We start from the raw sequence: 23918 nt of genomic DNA, 5'->3' as shown, positions 1-23918 counted from the left end.
ACAAAAATCTCTTCTCTAAATCAAACTAAAAAACTAACTAACTCTCTCATCAAAAACCAAACACAACCAGAGATCCACTAGACCAAAAAAAAATATCCAAAGTGAACTCAAAACGTCCTCAACAGAGTTGAGAAAATTACCCCTGAAAATAAAACAAAAACAGTATAAGTATACATTTAAACAATCATCAAGATCAAATTTCAGTTCCACTAGAACACTTTTGTATACACCATAGAACAAAACAACAAGTCGCGTAAGGCGAAAATACAATATTTAGTCAAGTAGCTGCCCTTTTTCAGCAAGACCGTATACTCGTAGCATCGTCAGTCCACCGCTCATGGCAAAGGCAGTGAAATTGACAAGAAGAGCGGGGTAGTAGTTGCGCTAAGAAGGATAGCACGCTTTTCTGTACCTCTCTTTGTTTTAACTTTCTGAGCGTGTTTTTAATCCAAACATATCATATCTATATGTTTTTGGAATCAGGAACCGACAAGGAATAAGATGAAAGTGTTTTTAAATTGATTTCGAAAAAAAAATTTTGATAATAATTTTTATATATTTAATTTTCAGAGCTTGTTTTTAATCCGAATATAACATATTTATATGTTTTTGGAATCAGCAAATGATGGAGAATAAGATAAACGTAAATTTGGATCGTTTTATAAATTTTTATTTTTTTTTACAATTTTCCGATTTTTAATGACCAAAGTCATAAATTAATTTTTAAGCCACCAAGCTGAAATGCAATACCGAACCCCGGGCTTCGTCGAAGATTACTTGACCAAAATTTCAACCAATTTGGTTGAAAAATGAGGGCGTGACAGTGCCGCCTCAACTTTCACGAAAAGCCGGATATGACGTCATCAAAGACATTTATCAAAAAAATGAAAAAAACGTTCGGGGATTTCATACCCAGGAACTCTCATGTCAAATTTCATAAAGATCGGTCCAGTAGTTTAGTCTGAATCGCTCTACACACACACACAGACACACACACAGACACACGCACATACACCATACCCTCGTTTCGATTCCCCCTCGATGTTAAAATATTTAGTCAAAACTTGACTAAATATAAAAAGAATATAACACCTAATACAACACAACACTAAAACAATGCAATGCTCTTGTTATGATTGAAGAATGGAATACAATAGGAATATCATATCATGTAATACATGATATATGGAATCCAACCCAACCAGAAATATTGTCTAAACCACAGCCCCACTTGTCTGTGATAACAAAATTCCTCAATAATGGACAAGAAGTTATGTTAAGACTAATTCAGACACAGCTACAAGCAGAGTCAATCAAAACTATACTTCATCCATTTAGTGACTAGCTTTAAGCATAATCACCTTACAGAAAATCTAAGACATTCACTTGATGTCTCAAATTACTCTTGATGTAACCAGTAACCACTCGGAATTACATCTCTCAAAAGCTGACAGTTAACAAAACAACTGTGCAGACTAGTAATCTCAGTTCGCGTGGTGATTCCTCTTATTTCAATACAATTCCTATATTCCATTTCTTACAACCATCAACAATCCACATAAAACAAATACTTCAATCTTCTTCTGCTCCACACAACAACAATTATACAATTCTCAAATTAATGACAAATCAACTTGAATTAACTGCAGAAATGAACAAGTTGTTAACACTTATCATTTCCATGCCTCAACAAAATAAACAATCAACATCCTGAAGCTTCCAGAAAATCCACATTATCAGTACCATGTGAATAAGTCAGGCAACAAGGAAAAATGAAGTTTCATCAAATATAGTCCTAAAATAATAATCAACTATTACCCAACAACTAATACATAAAAAAGACATCTTGTATAATCACCTCATTTCCATCAAAACACTAATTTATCATGTCACAATTTATCTCTTCTGTATCTTCATACCATCATTTTGCTCAGAGCACATGGTTTGTTTGGCATCTTTCCAGAGTACAATATAATCAATTTCAATCCCAAACATCTTCTAAGAATAAAAAAATGCCACATCACCTAACTTTTCAAAACAGTATATAGCATATATAAGAAACCAACTAAATTCATATTAAAGCCATTTCTTACCTGATTTAGGAATAAAAACGTTTTTCACTTCAGACAAATTGTGGCCTGGGACTGTCTGCTCAGTCAGGTTCTCAAAGAAAGGATGCAAGTCTTGTAAAAATCCAAAATCAGTTATTAATTGACATCAGTTTACCTCCTAACAAATAAAACAAGATGTCCCAAAATTCACTAAAATTACCAAGCATTAATTAAACATTTTCCAAATAATTTCTTAACACTAAATGTATTTATAAAGTTAATAAACACTAACATTCCTGGTTTTTAAAAAGTGAGATTCAAAGACATGTCCTAGCATCTTCAACTAAACCAAATTTTCTAATAATAACATTCAAAAACATTATTATCTCATTACTAAATAGTACACGTTAAGCATAACTAAACAATAATACAACTTTAATCTTTACAACAACAAAATGGTAAAACGATCATGGAACCAAGGGAAGTAATCCAAAAACATAGCATATGTGGAAAACGGCCACAGTTCTTCCCCTTGATATAGAATTATATAACCGATTTGACTAGTAAAACCTTGAAAGAATATGACTGAAAAAGATGATTCTTTCACATGTTTACATACACCCCTCCAAAGAAAATGTTTCCTTATTTCTCAAAGAAGTGGAACATTTACCAAAAATAAAACAACATTTTCACACAAAAATGTTCACAAAACCAGTGTTCGCAACACACGGAACACAGTACAAAACGCAACACAAAAATGTAAGTCATCATACTCTCCTTCATGAGTATTATAATTATGACATCTGGAGAAAACAAAATCTTTTGTTAACTCATCGTAGCACCAAACACAGTTGCAAGTAGCAGTCACAACAATTGGTTACTCTCCACAATTCAACTTGTAGCACCATCAAATCATAACATCATCAAAAGAAAACAATTCTTTTGAAATCAAAATGACTATAGTCTCAGCAAATCTCACTGTCCACTAAACTTACAATAAGCAAGTAAAGTTAAGTAAGACTGCAAAAATTTCAACATAAAAGAAAAATCATCAACACATATTTGTTCACACAGGCACCAAAATATCCTATTTTGACTTCAACACTGCAAACAATCCTCAGAACCAAATTCTGAACTTCAAAAGGAACAAGAGCCGAAGAAAACAAAATCAGCACATCAATTGACAAATCAGCACATAATCATGAACATAAATGTATGATTGTCCGAAGAGCATCCTCTATGTCCCTCGCCATACTATCTGACATGGGAATGTCTTGAAGTGTGACCAAAGACTGAGTCACAACCTCGGATAGTCGACAATTTACCAGGCGTTCCAGACCCACACGATGAGACAGGTTAAGCCTTTCTATGGGTCGTCTTCTCCAATTCGATCGCCTGGGTGGAGGTGATTTAGTAACATAATAATCAACTATTACCCAACAACTAATACATAAAAAAGACATCTTGTATAATCACCTCATTTCCATCAAAACACTAATTTATCATGTCACAATTTATCTCTTCTGTATCTTCATACCATCATTTTGCTCAGAGCACATGGTTTATTTGGCATCTTTCCAGAGTACAATATAATCAATTTCAATCCCAAACATCTTCTAAGAATAAAAAAATGCCACATCACCTAACTTTTCAAAACAGTATATAGCATATATAAGAAACCAACTAAATTCATATTAAAGCCATTTCTTACCTGATTTAGGAATAAAAACGTTTTTCACTTCAGACAAATTGTGGCCTGGGACTGTCTGCTCAGTCAGGTTCTCAAAGAAAGGATGCAAGTCTTGTAAAAATCCAAAATCAGTTATTAATTGACATCAGTTTACCTCCTAACAAATAAAACAAGATGTCCCAAAATTCACTAAAATTACCAAGCATTAATTAAACATTTTGCAAATAATTTCTTAACACTAAATGTATTTATAAAGTTAATGAACACTAACATTCCTGGTTTTTAAAAAGTGAGATTCAAAGACATGTCCTAGCATCTTCAACTAAACCAAATTTTCTAATAATAACATTCAAAAACATTATTATCTCATTACTAAATAGTACACGTTAAGCATAACTAAACAATAATACAACTTTAATCTTTACAACAACAAAATGGTAAAACGATCATGGAACCAAGGGAAGTAATCCAAAAACATAGCATATGTGGAAAACGGCCACAGTTCTTCCCCTTGATATAGAATTATATAACCGATTTGACTAGTAAAACCTTGAAAGAATATGACTGAAAAAGATGATTCTTTCACATGTTTACATACACCCCTCCAAAGAAAATGTTTCCTTATTTCTCAAAGAAGTGGAACATTTACCAAAAAATAAAACAACATTTTCACACAAAAATGTTCACAAAACCAGTGTTCGCAACACACGGAACACAGTACAAAACACAACACAAAAATGTAAGTCATCATACTCTCCGTCCTGAGTATTATAATTATGACATCTGGAGAAAACAAAATCTTTTGTTAACTCATCGTAGCACCAAACACAGTTGCAAGTAGCAGTCACAACAATTGGTTACTCTCCACAATTCAACTTGTAGCACCATCAAATCATAACATCATCAAAAGAAAACAATTCTTTTGAAATCAAAATGACTATAGTCTCAGCAAATCTCACTGTCCACTAAACTTACAATAAGCAAGTAAAGTTAAGTAAGACTGCAAAAATTTCAACATAAAAGAAAAATCATCAACACATATTTGTTCACACAGGCACCAAAATATCCTATTTTGACTTCAACACTGCAAACAATCCTCAGAACCAAATTCTGAACTTCAAAAGGAACAAGAGCCGAAGAAAAACAAAATCAGCACATCAATTGACAAATCAGCACATAATCATGAACATAAATGTATGATTGTCCGAAGAGCATCCTCTATGTCCCTCGCCATACTATCTGACATGGGAATGTCTTGAAGTGTGACCAAAGACTGAGTCACAACCTCGGATAGTCGACAATTTACCAGGCGTTCCAGACCCACACGATGAGACAGGTTAAGCCTTTCTATGGGTCGTCTTCTCCAATTCGATCGCCTGGGTGGAGGTGATTTAGTAACATAATAATCAACTATTACCCAACAACTAATACATAAAAAAGACATCTTGTATAATCACATCATTTCCATCAAAACACTAATTTATCATGTCACAATTTATCTCTTCTGTATCTTCATACCATCATTTTGCTCAGAGCACATGGTTTGTTTGGCATCTTTCCAGAGTACAATATAATCAATTTCAATCCCAAACATCTTCTAAGAATAAAAAAATGCCACATCACCTAACTTTTCAAAACAGTATATAGCATATATAAGAAACCAACTAAATTCATATTAAAGCCATTTCTTACCTGATTTAGGAATAAAAACGTTTTTCACTTCAGACAAATTGTGGCCTGGGACTGTCTGCTCAGTCAGGTTCTCAAAGAAAGGATGCAAGTCTTGTAAAAATCCAAAATCAGTTATTAATTGACATCAGTTTACCTCCTAACAAATAAAACAAGATGTCCCAAAATTCACTAAAATTACCAAGCATTAATTAAACATTTTCCAAATAATTTCTTAACACTAAATGTATTTATAAAGTTAATGAACACTAACATTCCTGGTTTTTAAAAAGTGAGATTCAAAGACATGTCCTAGCATCTTCAACTAAACCAAATTTTCTAATAATAACATTCAAAAACATTATTATCTCATTACTAAATAGTACACGTTAAGCATAACTAAACAATAATACAACTTTAATCTTTACAACAACAAAATGGTAAAACGATCATGGAACCAAGGGAAGTAATCCAAAAACATAGCATATGTGGAAAACGGCCACAGTTCTTCCCCTTGATATAGAATTATATAACCGATTTGACTAGTAAAACCTTGAAAGAATATGACTGAAAAAGATGATTCTTTCACATGTTTACAATTAAATTTCCGAAATCGATTTAAAAACAATTTCATCTTATTCCTTGTCGGTTCCTGATTCCAAAAACATATAGATATGATATGTTTGGATTAAAAACACACTCAGAAAGTTAAAACGAAGAGAGGTACAGAAAAGCGTGCTATGCAGCACAGCGAAACCACTACCGCGCTGAACAGGCTCGTCAGTTTCACTCCGTTTTGCACTAGCGGCGGACTACGGTCATTGTGAAAAAATGCAGTGCGTTCAGTTTCATTCTGTGAGTTCCACAGCTTGACTAAATGTAGTAATTTCGCCTTACGCGACTTGTTTTGTCTGTAGCTTTGCCCATATTTCCCCCCCCTCTCTCTGCCCGCCATCCCCACCACCTTTACCACAACCACCCTTCTCCATCCCCACCACCCTTACCACAACCACCCTTCTCCATCCTCATGTACTCTTTTACTTGCACCCGGTCAAATCCCATGTGCATACCTCATGTACTCTTTTACTTGCACCCGGTCAAATCCCATGTGCATATTAAGCTTTTTCTTCTTTTCTTTTACCTCCCTTTATACTTTTTACAAATAGCGTTATTTTCTCAGGACAAGGAAGAAATGAAGATGCCATGGGACCAAGCCATTCGCATCATTCAGGTGCACGAGCGAGCGCGTCAGGGAAGACTGCGAGCACACTTCATGCGTGAGATTCGTCAGCAGGAAGAGCGAGAGAAACAGGCTCAGACCCGTGGCGCCCCCACTTTGGATCCTGACATTGCGGCTATGCGCATCCAAAAGGTAAACTTTAAACACCCATGCATCCCCACCCTAGCTCCTCTTAAAATCTGAGAAAATGAGATTTATAAAGAGAAAGATCAAGTCTTCTTCTTCTTCTTCGTTCATGGGCTGAAACTCCAACGTTCACTCATGTTTTTGCACAAGTGGATTTTTACGTGTACGACCGTTTTTATCCCGCCATTCGGACAGCATATTATGCCGATTTTGGGGGAAGATCGAGTCTGAAAATGGAGGTAAACTTGCAAAGCTAGGTATCAACTGAAAATCAGAGAATTTAAAGGCATATGTACGCGCTCCCGTGTTTACAAAGTGTAGTTTGCCCATAATCGATGTCAATTGCACCATAAGACCATGTAATGACGATATGTCGCCATGCGCGGACCATATACATGCATTACAGCTTGTTTTGGAGTCTCAAAAACTTTGGATGTAAACAAAGACGCGGAGTTATTTCCCTTGCGTCAACGCTACCTCTGTTGGCAAATCTATAAATAGGACGATCCAGATCAAAATGAAAATTAACATATCTCAACATTGAAGGGGTCCTAGACCACAATATTTTGCAGGGAACTTAATTTAGCATGTCTCCAGCTGTTGGTAAAGCAATTAGCGTGTATAGTCATCGAGTACATATGGCTTTAAGCCAAGTCTTAAAAGGGAAGAGTCAGAATTAGTAAGTGTCTTAAAAGGGGCCACTCCTGGTCGCCACTACAGTGGAACCCCCTTTTAAGACCCCCCAATTTAAGACTCCCTCCCTCCTTAAGACCAGGTGTTTACTCAGACTTCCTGTTCATAATTAACCTCTGTAAATTTACCCCCATTTTAAGACTCCCTCCTTTTTTAAGACCTGGTTTTCTCTGACTGTTGGAGGTCATAAAAGGGGGGTTCTGCTGTAATTATTACTTTTGGTGTGATTGAGGTTTTTCTTTTATTGTTTTTGCCAGTTTAATGTGAGAAAGAGATTGTTCACAATGTCTGCCTTTCTCATAATTATGGTGTCTGCTTTGTTACAGTAGGAGCATTTAGCATCTAATCCATCATTGTGTAAAGTCTGAAAGTAGTTTGTGTTATAATAGTTCATCTTTTTGTTGTGTTGCAGCTCTAATGGCTAAGCTGTGTTAATGAATTAATTTAATTGATACATAAATACAGTTTCTAATTTCATGAAGAAACTACTTATTCAGCGAGAATCAAATGTTTATTATTGTCATATTTTTGAAGCATCTGCCAAAGTATTTGCTGTGTCTTTTTCTCTTACTTTTTTTGTTACATATGTTGTGTTATGTGCTGGCTTTAGAGTTCACATGGGATACTTTTAATAAATAGCATTTTTATGTCACAGATCTGGAAAGGTTTTGCCCAACGACGTAAAACCAAGAAAGAGAGGGAGGAAGAGATGATGTTCATTGGAATGGTAAGAATTCTGTGGTTGTTGTGATGTCTCTGTTGTTACGATTGACTCATTCTGGAGTTTTTGTTTTTGTTTCTGATATCATGATGTGATTTACATACCTGTCAAGTCTTACGGTTTTCGCGTAATTCTTACGGAATTTTGATGTTTTTCAAGTCTTACGGCGTAAGCCGAAGATTCTTACGGTTTATACAAAACAATTTGGTCAAATAAAAAAAGATCGCAAAGGTTCGTCCGAGAACAAAGTAACAGCTACAAAATCTCGCGGTAACTGATCTGGCGGAAGTACAAGGCAACGCGCATGTGCACACCACACCGTCAGCGCGATCTGACCGAGTACTGTGCGACCACGCTTGACCACACGCGACCTCAAATTCAAGCAGTTACATGTACTATTGTTGTTGTTCTCGGTATCTTCAAGGTATTTTCTCACGTTGTGCGAAGTTTTAAGCCATAGAAATGAAACTAAGGGAGTTGTGATGCATTTTCGAAGAGCTCGCGATCAAAAACAAAAGGAGCCGGATTTCTGTTACATCCAATCATGTCGGACTTGTTTTTAGAACACGCGCAACCTCAAACTAAAGTATTTACATGTCATATTTTTGTTGTTCTAGTATCTACACAGTATTTTCTCACGTTGTATGAAGTATGAAGCCATATAAATAGAAATAAGGGCGTTGTGATGCATTTTCGAAGAGGTATAGAGAGCGAAAATTAGCACCGGATGTTTGTCACAACCGATCATAATGATATACGACTTGTTTATAGAATATGCGCGACCTCAAACTAAAGCATTTACATGTCATATTTTTGTTGATCTGGTATTTGTCCTTGATTGTTGAGACACACATGAGTTTCTGGCTTGTAACTTGTGTGTTTTACATGTTCTGTACGTTTGGCTAAAAATGTTCTCTTTTGCACATTGTGGTGGGGGTTTCCATTCATGATTGAATCACTGTGCTCAATGAATGAATGTTGTTAAAACACACTTGTCTTGTGCCTTTACTATCATGTGGTGTTTTTGTGCATTCTGGTAACATTTTTGTGAGGGGTGTAAATGTGTGACTGCCAGGTTGGACGTGTGCCGTCTTTGCACAATTTAGGTGATTCTCGGTACAATTTACATTTAAACATGCTTTGCATTTCAAAATTACATAAAACAGTGCAGTTCAGTGTTTAAAAAAGTTTGTTTTTTGATTATGTGTGAAATAAGGCTGATTTCTTGTTATTGTGTGTGTGTGTGTGTGCATGTATTTTGTTCTTGTGGTGATTAATCTAACGACTTCTGCAATTTTGCACGTTGTCTTATGCTTTTTGGTGCAAACTAATGGTTTTGTGAGCAAAATCTTATGGTGAGAGTCCACAAGAGCTTGACAGGTATGGATTTACATAACTCAGCAAGATGTCACTTAGCTTAACATTCACATCTTTTCTTGAAATTCTTTTGCCTAGATTCAATGAAATTATTTTTTTTAAATTGATCATGATAAACAAACACTGGCAGTGTTTGCGGTGCTGCCATTTTCATTTGTTTATACATTGTCTAGTACACCTTATATCAGAGTTGTTATTGGCCTACAGCGTCTGAACACACAGGACATTAAAACAATGCTTGAAACTTGAAACTCCTATTTACTAACAGCCAATATCTGTACACCAATTTATTCTGTCTTCTTCTTCTTCTTTTTCTTCTTCTTCTTTTTCTTCTTCATTCATGGGCTGAAACTCCCACGTTCACTTATGTTTTTTGCACGAGTGGACTTTTTACGTGTACCCCCTTTTAAGACCTTGAAAAATCTGAAAAAAATAGGTCTTAAAAAGGAGGGAGTCTTAAATTTGGGGGTCTTAAAAGGGGGGTTCCACTGTATGACCGTTTTAACACCGCCGTTCTTTTGTCAGATTCCTCCTCCGCTGCCCAACCCGAAAAACATGCCGCAGACGTTTGCGTGTCGCACAGAGGACGAGCGTCGCAGGACACAGGACGTGTTTGAGCAGGAGTTCCAGCAGGCCCTGGTCACCATCAAGGACAAGATCTTCGAGACGGAGGGACCAGACATGAAGGAGACCATGATGGACCAGATCAGACAGTGGTTCATCGAGTGCAGGTAACTAACTAACGTTTTTAATAACTGTCAGAGGAAAACTGTGTTAATGTCTCTGAGTGCCTTCCAACCAAGTTTGTTTGACAGCTGAGTGAGTATGAAACAGCCCCTCTCCCCACCCCCACCAACCCCCCCCCCCCCCCCTCAAAAAACCCCAACCCAACAACAACCAAAACACAAACAAAATAATTCTTCAAAAGAAATTTTGCCAACCCGGCCCCCTTCCCCTCCAAATCCTGAATCTAAAACAAAACACAAAAAAACATCCTAGAATCCTACAGCCTTCAACGGTTAACTAATAACATTCACTCCTTGTGCAAGTTCATGTTGACATGCCAAGTGGAATTGACGCACTTTCAACATTTTAGAAAAACAGTTTACGTTTAAATAATGCTGTCTTGGTTTAATTACTCTCACACATTTTTTGAAACAAGTGTCACCTAACCTTTGTCTGTCTGTTCCTCTGTCTCTTACTTTCTTTCTTTATTTGGTGTTTAACGTCGTTTTCAACCACGAAGGTTATATCGCGACGATCTGTCTCTTAAGGCCCGTCCATACACTCCCGTATGACCCTGTCCACACTTGACTTATGCTCAAAACGGCCCACGTGGGAGCGCCGTAGCGTGCTGTGATCGCGAAGCGTTATTTGCAGAAGAATAGCGCGTGTTCTAATTTCTATGACACAGACATAGAACGACGGAAATTTGACCAATCAGAGCAAACCAGAGCGATGACGTCAGCTGCTCGCGGCGCGGCAGTCGAACGCAACTGAACCTTCTTGTCAGGTGACCCGCTCCACTGATATCGCGTTGTGAAAAAAATCGTCGATGTGTGGCCACTCGGCAAATCCCGCGCGACGCACAAAACGGCCTGCGGCGCATAGAGCGCAAAACGGCGGCCAAATGTGGTCCCCGCTTTACAGTCACCACCTCCCTCTCTTCCTCCCTCTCGGTAAGATGCAAAGCCTGTGGGGAAAATCAGGGCATATTTGATGTTTGTTTTCTTGATTACAGGCAGACTTAAGAATACAAATCGAAATAATAAACATCGCATATATACTGTGAAACCCCCTTTTAAGATCCCCCCCCCCCCCCCCCCCCACCCCCAATTTAAGACTTCCTCCCTAAGACCCTGTTTTCTCAGACTTTTTGTTCATAACAGACCTGTTTACCCTTACGATTTTGGCGTAATTTATTACGATTTTCTGAAAAAAAATACGCCATTCCGCTATCCGTGTCAAGACTACGATTTTCATAAATTATAAAAAAAATGTAAATTTTTTATTTTTTTTTAATTTTTTTTTATTTTTTATTTTATCTATTCACATGTTTGGCATTGTTTTTTTCAATGGCAAAATGGGGTGAAAAAGCACAGGACTGACCTGAGATCATGTCTGTCTGATGAGACGCTGGAGAGCCTTATTCTAGTGGTAAAGTCTCGCCCTCACTCATTCGGCAAGCGCAAGTACAGTAGAGAAGCGCTTGACACACTGAAAAAGGCCTACTACGAGCAAAAGAAAAAGAATCAGTGATGCATGTGCTTTTGATGTGATCTTCTTTGAAATTATGATGACTACAAAAACTGACTGATGTGTGAATGATGGATATATGTGCATGATTGCGTTTCGCAGACACAGTTGTCATTTGCGTTGCTGGATGATTACTATTTTTGTGCCAGGAATACTATTTTTGGGGCTGAGCATTACTCCAAAACACTTATGGGGGTAAACAGGTCTGTCATAAGGTCTGTAAAATTACCCCTATTTTTTTTTCTTCTTCTTCTTCTGCGTTCGTGGGCTGAAACTCCCACGAAACCACGAGTGGAATTTTACGTGTACATGTATGACCGTTTTTACCCCGCCATTTAGGCAGCCATACGCCGCTTTCGGAAGAAGCATGCTGAGTATTTTCGTGTTTCTATAACCCACCGAACTCTGACATGGATTACAGGATCTTTTTCATGCGCACTTGGTCTTGTGCTTGCGTGTACGCACGGGGGTGTTCGGACACCGAGGAGAGTCTGCACACAAAGTTGACTGAGAAATAAATCTCTCGCCGAATGTGAGGACGAACTCACGCTGACAGCGGCCAACTGGATACAAATCCAGCGCGCTACCGACTGAGCTACATCCCCGCCCACCCCTATTTTAAGACTCCCTCCCATTTAACCTTTTAAGACCTGATTTTCTCAGATTTTGTTGAGGTCTTTAAAGGGGGGTTCCACTGTATCAGGCATTATGGTTTTTGTTTGCAGAGACGCTACAGGCAAGTTCCCAGAATTCCCTGATGAAGATGATGGCGGCTCGGAGGTCATCTTCAAAGAAAAAGACCCCGAGGAGTTAGAGAGAGAACTGAGGGAAAAGGTCTGTTGATGATTTTATCATGGCTTATTTATTGTCAATTTTTTTGTAATGCCTGTCATATTGTTTATTGTTGTTTGTCGTTGCTGTTGTGAGATGTTTGAGAAAGAACTGAAAAAGAATTAATGTGTGTAAAAAGTTCATCATAGTTTGCTTTCTTGGTTTCTTCGTTGTTTTATTGCCTAATCAGATTAATAATTGTTGTTGTTGTTGTTGTTGTTGTTGTTGTTGTTGTTGTTGTTGTTGTTGTTGTTGTTGTTGTTGTTGTATATGTTGTTGTTGTAACATTGTTGTTTAAACAGTTGTTGTTGTAATTGTTGTTGTTGTTTTCGTTGGTGTTGTTTAGTTGTTGTGAGGGGTTGGAGAAAAAAAGTGCTGAACCTGAAAAATGTGATGGGCATGGCTTAATTGTTTACTATACTTGGTATGTCTTTTCTTTGTTTCAATTCATTGCCTGTCATACTGTTGAAAATAGTTGTTCTTGTGGAATATTGTTCTTGTTGTCATTCATATTGCTCTAAATGGCTGCAAGGCGTACTTGGAGAGAAAACGGAAAGAGAAGCTTAAGGTTTGTCAATATTTCACGCATTGGTGTTGATTTGACAGGGGGGGGGGGGGGGGGGGGGTGTCTATAATAGTTATGCATGATGTAGTGTCCTTATTCCCTGGTTTGATCACTGGGGCAAAAAAAAGTCTCGGTGATTCATGCAACTGCACATCTCTTGGCTTATCGTAGCGCCTGACTTAGTTTCACATACTACTAACAGTTACATCGCATCATGTAGGCTAGATCGAGTGCTGAGAGAGAAAAAAAGTGTTGATGGTCCACTAACAGTACTAACTATCACAACTACTTGTTCATTTAAATAAATAGATTAAAAATAAAAATTGTCTTTAAGTTTAACATATTTGTAGTCACAGCTTTTTGGCATTTGTGATCCCAGGAATCACACTCTTTAAAAGGAAATTGTAAATAAAATGAAAAATCATGAACATTAGATTTTCTTGAAAATTTGTTCTGTGTATGATGGAAAAATATGGAGTTATCAATGAAGTTGTGTTGTTTTCCATTTTGATGCAATGTTGGCCACTAAACAGAAAAATATCTTTTAATTCTATTTTATTTTTGTTTGAATATATAACACGGTGATGCACGCACACACTAAGTAGCGCTGATGGGGTCTATGTCGACCAAAAGAGTGGGATTCCCTGTAGGTGGAGTTCCTGGAGGGGGATTCCCTGTATACAGGGAATCCCACAGGGTCGAGTTTTTCAATAAAACTTGCAAACCATACTCAAATTTCTAAGAAATATCAAAATGATTGAAAAACATCAAATTCTACCGATGTCACCAAGCATCACGTGACTTTCAGCGATATCAGCGACACGCTACAGGAACTAAATCCTGTGGTATTCCCTGTATACAGGGAATCCCCCTCCAGGAACTCCACCTACAGGGAATCCCACTCTTTTGGTCGACATAGACCCCATCAGCCTGAGTAGCGCTCCCTTCACACATACTGTCAGGAAGGATTTTCGGCTTTTCTTGTCAAACGAATACTAAACTTGTGAAATAATTGCCTATACATGTTCTTGCAGAGGACAGTTATATTTCCCTTTACTCAACCAAAATGTCTTCTCACCAGACATTGTCAAAATCAACTGAATTCAGGTCCAATGCAGCTTATGCTAATCAACTTGAAACCATGGAATATCATAGGGTTTGTACGAACTGAAGGAGTTAACCATGAAAAAAGACACAACAAAGCACCTTGCTCAGGTTTTGGGTTTGTCTTGTTTCGCTGATTATATTGATGCTGTTAATTATTGCTGATGCTGTAACCACTGGATCAGTTTAGTTTAATTACGGTAATGGCCTTTGGTGACTCACTAACCTCTGAATTTCAGGAAAATGAAAAAGGGAAGGACAAAGGAAAGGGAGACAAGAAAAAGGACAAGAAAAAGGACAAGAAAAAGGACAAGAAAGACAAGAAAGGGAAGGGGAAAGACGTTGATGATGTAAGGAATGAATTGGTCTTTGAAACTCATGTTTGTTTTCTGCTATTAACTTTTGAACACTTTTCAGACCTTGGAACCTGTACGATTTTGCTGTATTTTGTACATGATGGTTGTCTAGAATACGATCAGTACGGTCAGTGGAAAAAAATATGACGAGAAATATTCCCAGACTACTTTTCTTCACAAGACAGTGCTTCCCGAAGCCGATCCAGTGTTTTGACACCATGATTACAGTTATTGTCAGTAAACTTTGAAAAAGAATTTGTTTTAAAGGTATTGGTAAACTTAGTAAACGGCACAATGGACGCGTGTGAAGCATGTTTGAATCATGGATGTTCAAATTCTGTGTGGAGTACGCTTATTTTTTCTGAAAATACACCAAGTTTGTTTGAGAATACTCCAAGTGCAAAACAGGGGCTCCCAGGTCTGGCTTTGTTTCATTGTCTGCGTCACACAAACAAAAAGACGGGACTGTATGTTGGTGTTGTAAATCTTAAAGTCTGTATTATGTTGCTGATGTTTTATAGAAGATCCATCTAGAGTAACATAATTAAGATATGATTTAATTGTATTTGATTTAAAGATGTGCATGCATGTACGTGAATAAGCAGTAGGCTGTTGTGCAGTTTTATGACCAAGTGAATGCAGTGTGTCGAGTTTCACAGATGTCTTACAAGTTTTGAAGAGTCTCTTGTAATCTTATATGAGCACAAATATTACTTTGTTTCTTTTTCTCCCGTCATACAGATATGTTCTGGTCTAGCTAACCAAATGTTTATTTGTTGGTGAATGCATGCAGCTTATGAACTTTTTCTTCTTTTCTGACGGATAGGAGGAGGATGAAGGCTGGAGGATGGGTCCGTCCAACTTTGTCCCTGCCGTCAACGAAGCTTCCGGAAATTACAAAGGTAATGTGACAGGGAGACGCAGTACTCCCCCTTTCACGGCAGAGTTGTCTGCATGGACAGAGTTGTCTCCCTGCCTTGAGCTTCAGCTATTTATAGTAGATTAACTTTTCTGGTAGGTCGGGAGACACTAGGACACCAGTGAGATGTAAGAGGTTTTTTTCTCAAGAATTTTGTCTCACTTTCAAAAGCAGCTGGAGTTTTAAGGTTTTCTCACAGACGAAAATCCGTTTTTTTGAAAATTCTGGAGCAAGGCCATTTTGCTTATGAGAGGTCAGCCACCTTTTGACCATGCCTGAGAGGGACGGTTGTGTAAATTTCGGTGCCAATGTTGTAGAGGGGGGGGAAGGATGTCATGTCATACTGGTGAATGTGGCATCTTAAGTGCTGTGTATTTAGCCTTCCTTATTCCCCCCTCTGCTTCTTTACCTCTGTAAACTTGTAGGGGTAGTTATTTTTCGATAATGACCCAGCAACCAAACAAATAACGACCCAGCAACAGCCTGAATCCTCGATAGTGCAATGGGTTGAGAAGTTGTTCTGATTCGGTACTACTTTTTGCGACTGAAAAGTTCCGAACGCTCTAATGTACAAAGTATACATCTCTGGAGCAAACAATACAAACATACCGCATTTAAATTAACAACTACAGGCCTGAACACATGAATCTCCATGTAAAATCCATGAGTTCGGTTGTTTTCTGAATCTAGATCTGCCGTGCTCAGACGTTCATCACAAGCAATTTCCTGCAAGGCAAGTAACTCATACTTTGTCTAGCGACAAGAGTAGTTCCCCTTCATTTCACTCAGTTTCTTCGACAACAGACTGCAATCCGACAGTCAGTTTTCAACAATATTTCATTTAATAAACAGATCACACGCAACCAAATGCACACATCTCATCAATTTAAACAACATAAAGCGGTTTCATACACTATTTTCCCCAGAAAACTGAACTTCATACAGTTTTTAACGTTGGAACACGGGTGCAAAAGTTCGTCTGCTAGTCCCACTTGACGAAAGAACATTATCATTAGCGATACCAAAACATATACAGAACACACAATATCTGCCTTTACCGCCACAGCAGAATAACAGCATATCTGTGTACTTGATTTTAGTCCAAAATAGGAAAACTGACAAGAAGTGTTAACAGAATGGAATGATTTGCACGGAACTATATACAACCGCGCATTAATCGATCGCCTGCACAGGTTGACTGGTTGAGTGAATAGGATTCGATCAAACTTTCGCAAAAAAACTCCTCTTTTCTTTGAATAACTGAAGAAAGGAGGAATAAAGAGGTTACACACCTCGTCTCAGTGATTATAAAAAATAATGGTCTCAGTTCGCGGTCATGAAAAATGCGAGCTTTGATCCGCTAACTTCGACCATTATTTTTAATAATCACTGAGACTCAGCATGTAACCTCTACTTATATACCCCACTTTCAGGGATTCAGAGACCTTCAGTGGTAGAGAAAATTTGCATTCCTGATCTATGATAGATTGAGTCCTTTAGAAAGTTGGCAACTAAAACAAACTTGCTTGAAACCTATTTCTCTCTTAATTCAAGCTATGATTCAACAATCATTTGCGAATTTTAACTCCTAAAATGATGAATTATTATTCATCTATTGACTACGTCACTACGTAGTCACGTGAGTATTGTGCGCGCATGAGCAAGAAGTCAATTGGCGGTAAGAGCTTGAAGGTAATGGACGAGCTGTTCCACACCATGGATTAAATCGTGGTTCATCGAACTGGTTTTGTGCAGGACTAATTCTTTTTCGACTGCAAAGTGTTTGTGTATTAACGTTTTGTGTTTGGAATTCGTTTGTACGGTGAGTTGCCCCTTTTTTCATAAATGACAGTGATTTAAATCGTTGAGGGCTTGTGACCGGTTCCACCTGTGTTGTGTGTCGGAAATGAATGATAATGAGAAAGCCGGGCCTGCTGAGTCAGGAGATAGACCTAATCCGAAGCCTAGCTCGGAACAAGCGAATCAACAAATTATCCAAGATTTGATGCAACAATTAGATGCCAAGTGGGAAAAGAAGTTCGCTGCCCTCTCGAACCCCACGCTGCTGAGCCAGCAAAGTAGGTTACAGGCACAGACAGGCCCTGAGTTGGTCGAATCACAGTCTGAAAAGCCTCAAGGTTGCAAAAGAAAGGGGGCTAGTGCTCCTAATGCAAAGAAGGGCAAGACGCTCATGAAAAAGCGCAAGGTCGAATCGAATCAGCCTGAGAGCAATGGGGATTCTGAATCTGATAGTCATTATCGCTCAGACTCGTCTGATGGAGAAATCCTTGTTGAGGATGACGTACTCTCGATAGTCTGTTCGGACGAAGATTTGATGAAAGAAATTGATGGTGAGCTAGACCGAGAAGAAATCACTGCTGACGCAGTAGCCTCCTCAATGGCGGATTTGATTGATAAACGGTTTGCCAAAGGACTGGGCGAAGAAAAGTTCGCTGAGAGGATAGATCTATACCCAAGGCCCATCAACTGTCAGAAGTTGCAAGTGCCAAAAGTAAACACTGAAGTGTGGAAACTGTTGCCCGTGAACGCAAAAAAGGCGGACCTGAAGCTAGCCTCTATCCAACGCGCTGTGATAAAAGCCGCGACTGCAGTGACGTCATCCACGCAGGCACTTTTTAAAGCGCAGAGAGAAAAGTCAATGAAAGACGGGAAAACCGGTAAAGCCATTGTCAAAGCTAACTCGGATGCTCTCGCTATGCTTGGGCATGCCAGCAGAGAGCTCTCCCTAAGACGTCGCTATGCGCTACGCCCACACCTCCCAAAACACATGATAGGGCTGTGTTCGGACTCGGTGCCAATTAGCAGCCAACAGTTGTTCGGTGACAATTTGTCAAACTCGCTAAAGGAGGCCAAAGAGCTCGACAGATATGCACAGAGTACAGGTGCGAATGTGGATAGACGAGGGTTCAACTTCAAACCGTGGAAAAACAATGGTCGAAAGTCTTTTTTAGGCATGAGACAGCCGCAGTGGCAGAACAGATTTCAGAGTCAGAAGAGGCAGTTTGGGGGAAAGAACAGTCAGAGAGCGCAGTTCCCCAGGAGAAACTAAATGACGATGCTGTCACTTCTCAGGTGAGAGAACTATCTGTATGTCTCTCCTCTTTGCTCACAGATATAAAGATGGAGACCTCTCTCTTTCAAGGTGGTAGAATAAAGCAGTTCTTGGATATCTGGAAATCATTAACCTCAGATCCTGAAATCATTCAAACCGTGTCTGGTGTTCACCTTGAGTTTAATAAATCTAGATCAACACCTAGATCTAGTCCATTTAAAAACCAACCTTTGTTGAACAAACAGGAAGTAAAAGTAATTGATTCAGAGATTCAAAAGCTGAGTGCAAAAGGAGTGATAGAGCAGTGCGAATTTGAACCGGGGCAGTTTGTTTCACCTGTTTTTACACGGCCAAAGAAAGATGGCACACACAGGATGATTCTTAACCTAAAGTGTTTGAACAGAGACATAGCTTACCATCATTTTAAGATGGAAACGCTACAAGCTGCTGCGTTGAAATTGGTGACGCAAGACTGTTTCATGGCTTCCATAGACCTGAAGGATGCATACTATTCTGTACCAATCTTTGAAGGCCACAAAAAGTTTTTGAGGTTTGAATGGGATGGTAAGATGTGGCAGTTTAATTGCATGCCAAATGGTCTCGCACTTGCTCCACGCAAATTTACAAAATTGTTGAAGCCTGTGTTTGCTACCTTGAGAGAGAAAGGTCATCTGTCCACCGTTTTTCTGGATGATTCTCTGTTACTTGCTGAGACAAGACTAGCATGTATGCAAAATGTGATTGATACAGTGCAACTATTGCGATCAGTTGGTTTCATTGTTCACCCAGGAAAGTCAGTGCTTGAGCCCAGCCATTGTGTTCAGTATCTTGGGGTAATCATAGATTCAAAGCAGATGATTACCACTCTTACACCTGATAGGAGTGCAGACCTGCTTTCGTGTTGTAAGACTGCAATGTCCAAACTCTCAATGACAATACGATACTTAGCCAAAGTCATAGGGAAAATTGTAGCGGCATTCCCTGCAGTGAAATAGGCCTCTGCTCAACAATCTCCTGATCCAGGAACCAGTGGAGATGGAAGGGAAGGAACTCTTGACACTACCTTCTCACCCGGGCAAACTGCACCCTCTTCATCGTTCCCTTCGACTTCTGGTATGCAATGTATCAGGGAACGCTATCTCCAGGAAGGCTTCTCACAACGTGCTGCAGACCTGATGATTCAGTCTTTCAGATCATCGACTCAAGCTGTGTATAACTGCTATATTTCAAAATGGCGATCTTATGCTTCAGAGAATAGTTTTGATGCTGACATAGCTTCACCTGCAAGAGTAGCTAACTTTCTTGCTTCGCTGTTTGACGCTGGAGCAGGTTATAGTACTGTCAATTCTGCCCGTAGTGCGTTGTCAGCTTACTTACCCATGCTATCGGGTCAGACGATAGGAAGTCATCCAGTTGTGTGCAGAGTGATTAAAGGTGTTTTTGAAGAAAGACCTTCTTTCCCTAAGTATACTGACACCTGGAATGTGAATGTTGTATTAGACTATTTTGACAAGCTTCATCAACTGCATGAACTTTCTTTGAAGGAACTGACACTGAAAACGTGTATGTTAGTAGCTTTAGTCACAGGTCAAAGGGGACATGCTCTACATTCTTTAATGGTGGATGATATCAGAGTTTTTGATCAGAAGTGTGTGATAGTGTTTTCAAGCAAGCATAAGACTACTAAACCTGGGTTTCACACAGAACCTGCTGAAATACTCGAATTCACAGATAATGAGAAACTCTGTCCTGTACGTCACTTGAAGAAATATTTGACTGTAACTAAGCCCTTAAGGAAAGGGAAGCAACTCTTCATCAGTTATTCAAAACCTCATTGTGCTGTAGGAAAACAGACTTTTTCCAGGTGGATCAAAGCTGTGTTACGGAGTGCTGGCATAGACACAAAGAAATACACAGCACATTCCACACGAAGTGCGAGTTGTAGTGCAGCAGAAAAGAGAGGTGTGCCCTTGAAAACTATACTCAAAGCTGGTAGTTGGGCAAGTGACAGAGTGTTTGTTAAGTTCTACAAGAAAGATGTTTCTGTTTCAAATTTTGGTCAGATAATTCTTGATGGTTACTTTGAGAATAAAAGTTAGAACTCTTTAATTGTCTGATTGAGTGTGAGTTCACATAGACTGTTTCTGAAGTCTCACGTGACTACGTAGTGACGTAGTCAATAGATGAATAATAATTAGAAAATTAAACTAGACTTACGCTAGGAAGTTGAAGTTTAATTGAAATTATTAAGAGTCTATTGACAGGAACGGAGGAGTTACGTCCCTCCCTTGTCAGTAGATTTATGATGATTCAATAAACTGACCCTCCCTATAAGTCGTCAGTCTAGTGACCACACACAGCTCTTAACATTGACTTCTTGCTCATGCGCGCACAATACTCACGTAACTCCTCCGTTCCTGTCAATAGACTCTTAATAATTTCAATTAAACTTCAACTTCCTAGCGTAAGTCTAGTTTAATTTTCTAATTAAAAAGCAGCATCAGAAGATTGCATGTGCATGGCAAGGGATATAACTCTGGAGGTTTCTGTTTTTGTCTAAACCTTCTTCTTTTTAACCTGAGGAGTAATAGCCCTTTGAAGGTATTCAATTGAAACAAACTCAGTGACTTGAAACTTGTTTCTCATTTGGTTGAAGCTATATATGGTTCAACAATTATTTGAGAATTTACCTCCTGCAATGATAAATTCATAAGCTTCAAGTAAAAAAGTTGTAATACAAGGGAGGTGACTGTAATTTCCTGTGTTTGTGAAAAACTTTTTGTTAGCATGGTGACCCTCCAGCAAGGGCACTGCCCCTGCACCCTGCCGGGGCCTTGACGGCCCCTGGACCCCGGCCTTTTCATTTTTTTCATTTTTCAGCAGCTGCACCCATATGGCCATGCTATATAAATGTCCATTATTATTATTATTATCAAAAAACAAAAAACCTTAAAAATTTAGATAGGAGGTTTGTGAATTACAGTGTCAGCCACAATATATACCACTCTTAATCCAAACAACAAAGTGACTGTGTTGAGATAAACAAAGGTAAAAAACAAAAGAATTCTGTACTCACTGATACAAGGACAGCACAATACTATAGGAATTTATTCCCCATCAAATGTGTGATTGGTGATTGGTGATTGGTGATTGGTGCAGAGGTTTGGCACACCCGCAATGAGGATGATAACTTCTCCCAGAAGCACGACTCGGAGCTGATTAAGGAAGAGAAGCGCAAGGAGGTGGAGACGGAGATTCGCATCCAGGTGGATGAGCTGATGAGGACGGAGCTGCAGAACCTGAAAGCGGTCAGTACCGGACATGGTCGTTAACTTTTCGCTGCCAGAGAAATTTAAGTTTTGCTCCCTCACAGCAAGGCCATTGGGGGCATGTTCCTTGGGAGCATATCGCCTTTGATTTTCATCAACCTCCAGTCGATAAAGATGAAACCAGAGACGATATGCCCCCCTCGGACCAACAAAAAAAGCTGGTCTGTCAACAAGCCATCAAGCATCTTATATTGTTGTGATGCTGTATGTCATCTTGCTGCAGCTGGAATAAGACACATCTTTGTGTTGCTTTAATTGTGTCATCTTGCTGCAGCTGGAACAAGACACATCGTTGTGTCGCTTTGTGTGTGTGTGTTATCTTGCTGCAGCTGGAATAAGACACACTGTTGTGATGCTTTGTGTGTCATTTTGCTGCAGCTGGAATAAGACACATCGGTGTGTTGCTTTGTGTGTGTGTTATCTTGCTGCAGCTGGAATAAGACACATCGTTGTGTTGCTTTAATTGTGTCATCTTGCTGCAGCTGGAATAAGACACATTGTTGTGTTGCTTTAATTGTGTCATCTTGCTGCAGCTGGAACAAGACACATCGTTGTGTCGCTTTGTGTGTGTGTGTTATCTTGCTGCAGCTGGAATAAGACACGCCATTGTGTTACCTTGTGTGTGTTTTATCTTGCTGCAGCTGGAATAGCCCGTACGAAACGTTCTTATAAGAAATTGGACCCAATTTCATATAAGATTCTTATAAGAGTCTTGTATGACAATTTCATATATGTGGCTTATAGGTATTTTAAATGCAAATGAGGTAAATTCTTATAAGAAACTTATATGAATCATATATGAACCTATAACCTGAGCTCATATAGGTCTCTTATATGAATCTTATATTCTCTTATAAGAAAGCTATAGGTCTCTTATATGAAATGTTCATATATGAGACTTATAAGAATCTTATATGAAACCTACATCTCCCTTATAGGATTCTTATATGTCTCATATATGATATTTATATGTCTCATACTAGACACACGACCTTGACCTACATTTGTGTTTACAAGGGAAATAACACCTGCTTAACCCAATTTAACTGTCTTGACTTTGAATTATAATGAATCCAACTGCAAAATACCTTTTGGTTCAGTATATATATATACATATCTTTACTGAAGTTGTGTTTATTTTGAGGGCAAAAACAAACAGATCTCTAAATCACTGGTCACAAGAAGAGGAGTAAGACATGCATTGTCCTCTTCAAATCCAATACTTTGAAACTTGAAATTATGAACAAGAAACAACAAACAAGTTACAGCCACAAATAATTTTCTTGAATATGCACAGCTGTCACAGTTTCTTGTTGCTTGAACCAAAGTAGTGCTGGTAAACATGATTTGATCACCTGATGCAGAACCAGAACTGTAAAGTAAAACAAATAATGGAGGGAAATTCTGGATTTTGAATAAAAACACAAACCTGTCAGTGTCAAGCTGTTGGGTTGGTTGGGCTGCCAGCCACCCACAAACATCAGCATGACATAAACATTCTCTTCACATATTCATACATCAAGTCCAATTATTTCTGTAAGAACTTTGCATTTTAGTCCTGCTCTTTCACTGATTTTCTGCTAAACATCCTCACAGAGCTGCTGTCACAAAGATGGCCGTTCAGTCAGGGGGAGATAATGCTCAAGGCAAACCATCCACTTCCTGTTCATATATGAAACATATATGAAAGCCAGTATTGCCAGTAATTCAGCATTGTCCAATATTTTTTCTAAGTCCTGAATTCTCCTATGCAGAAACTAAGTGATGATTCATATAAGAGTCATATAAGATTCATATAAGAAACATATAAGAGAACTATAGGTTTCTGGAAGTGCAGGTTCTCATATATGATTCATATATGATTCTTATATGAATTGGGGTCTTTTTCATATAAGAGACTTATAAGAAACCTATTCCTA

General features: G+C 38.6%; 1 protein-coding gene across 3 annotated transcripts in view; it reads left to right on the top strand.

Annotated features, from left to right (window-relative positions):
• Positions 1–23918, top strand: part of LOC138963828 (dynein regulatory complex protein 11-like) — a 50405-nt gene that overhangs the window by 10837 nt on the left and 15650 nt on the right. For all 3 annotated transcript variants that reach the window (XR_011454930.1, XM_070335679.1, XM_070335678.1), the window contains exons 5-11: positions 6590–6781; positions 8124–8195; positions 10092–10297; positions 12548–12656; positions 14562–14672; positions 15505–15580; positions 21830–21978. Coding sequence is in view for 2 of the 3 variants with exons in the window: in XM_070335679.1 (XP_070191780.1) it covers positions 6590–6781; positions 8124–8195; positions 10092–10297; positions 12548–12656; positions 14562–14672; positions 15505–15580; positions 21830–21978 (915 nt within the window). In the remaining variant the exon portion in view is untranslated. The remainder of the gene's footprint in view (positions 1–6589; positions 6782–8123; positions 8196–10091; positions 10298–12547; positions 12657–14561; positions 14673–15504; positions 15581–21829; positions 21979–23918) is intronic.

The sequence above is a fragment of the Littorina saxatilis genome, linkage group LG4 (assembly GCF_037325665.1).
Source record: "Littorina saxatilis isolate snail1 linkage group LG4, US_GU_Lsax_2.0, whole genome shotgun sequence".
Taxonomy (NCBI): domain Eukaryota; kingdom Metazoa; phylum Mollusca; class Gastropoda; order Littorinimorpha; family Littorinidae; genus Littorina; species Littorina saxatilis.
The sequence above is the reverse complement of the archived record's forward strand: the minus strand, read 5'-3'. Positions and strand labels throughout refer to the sequence as shown.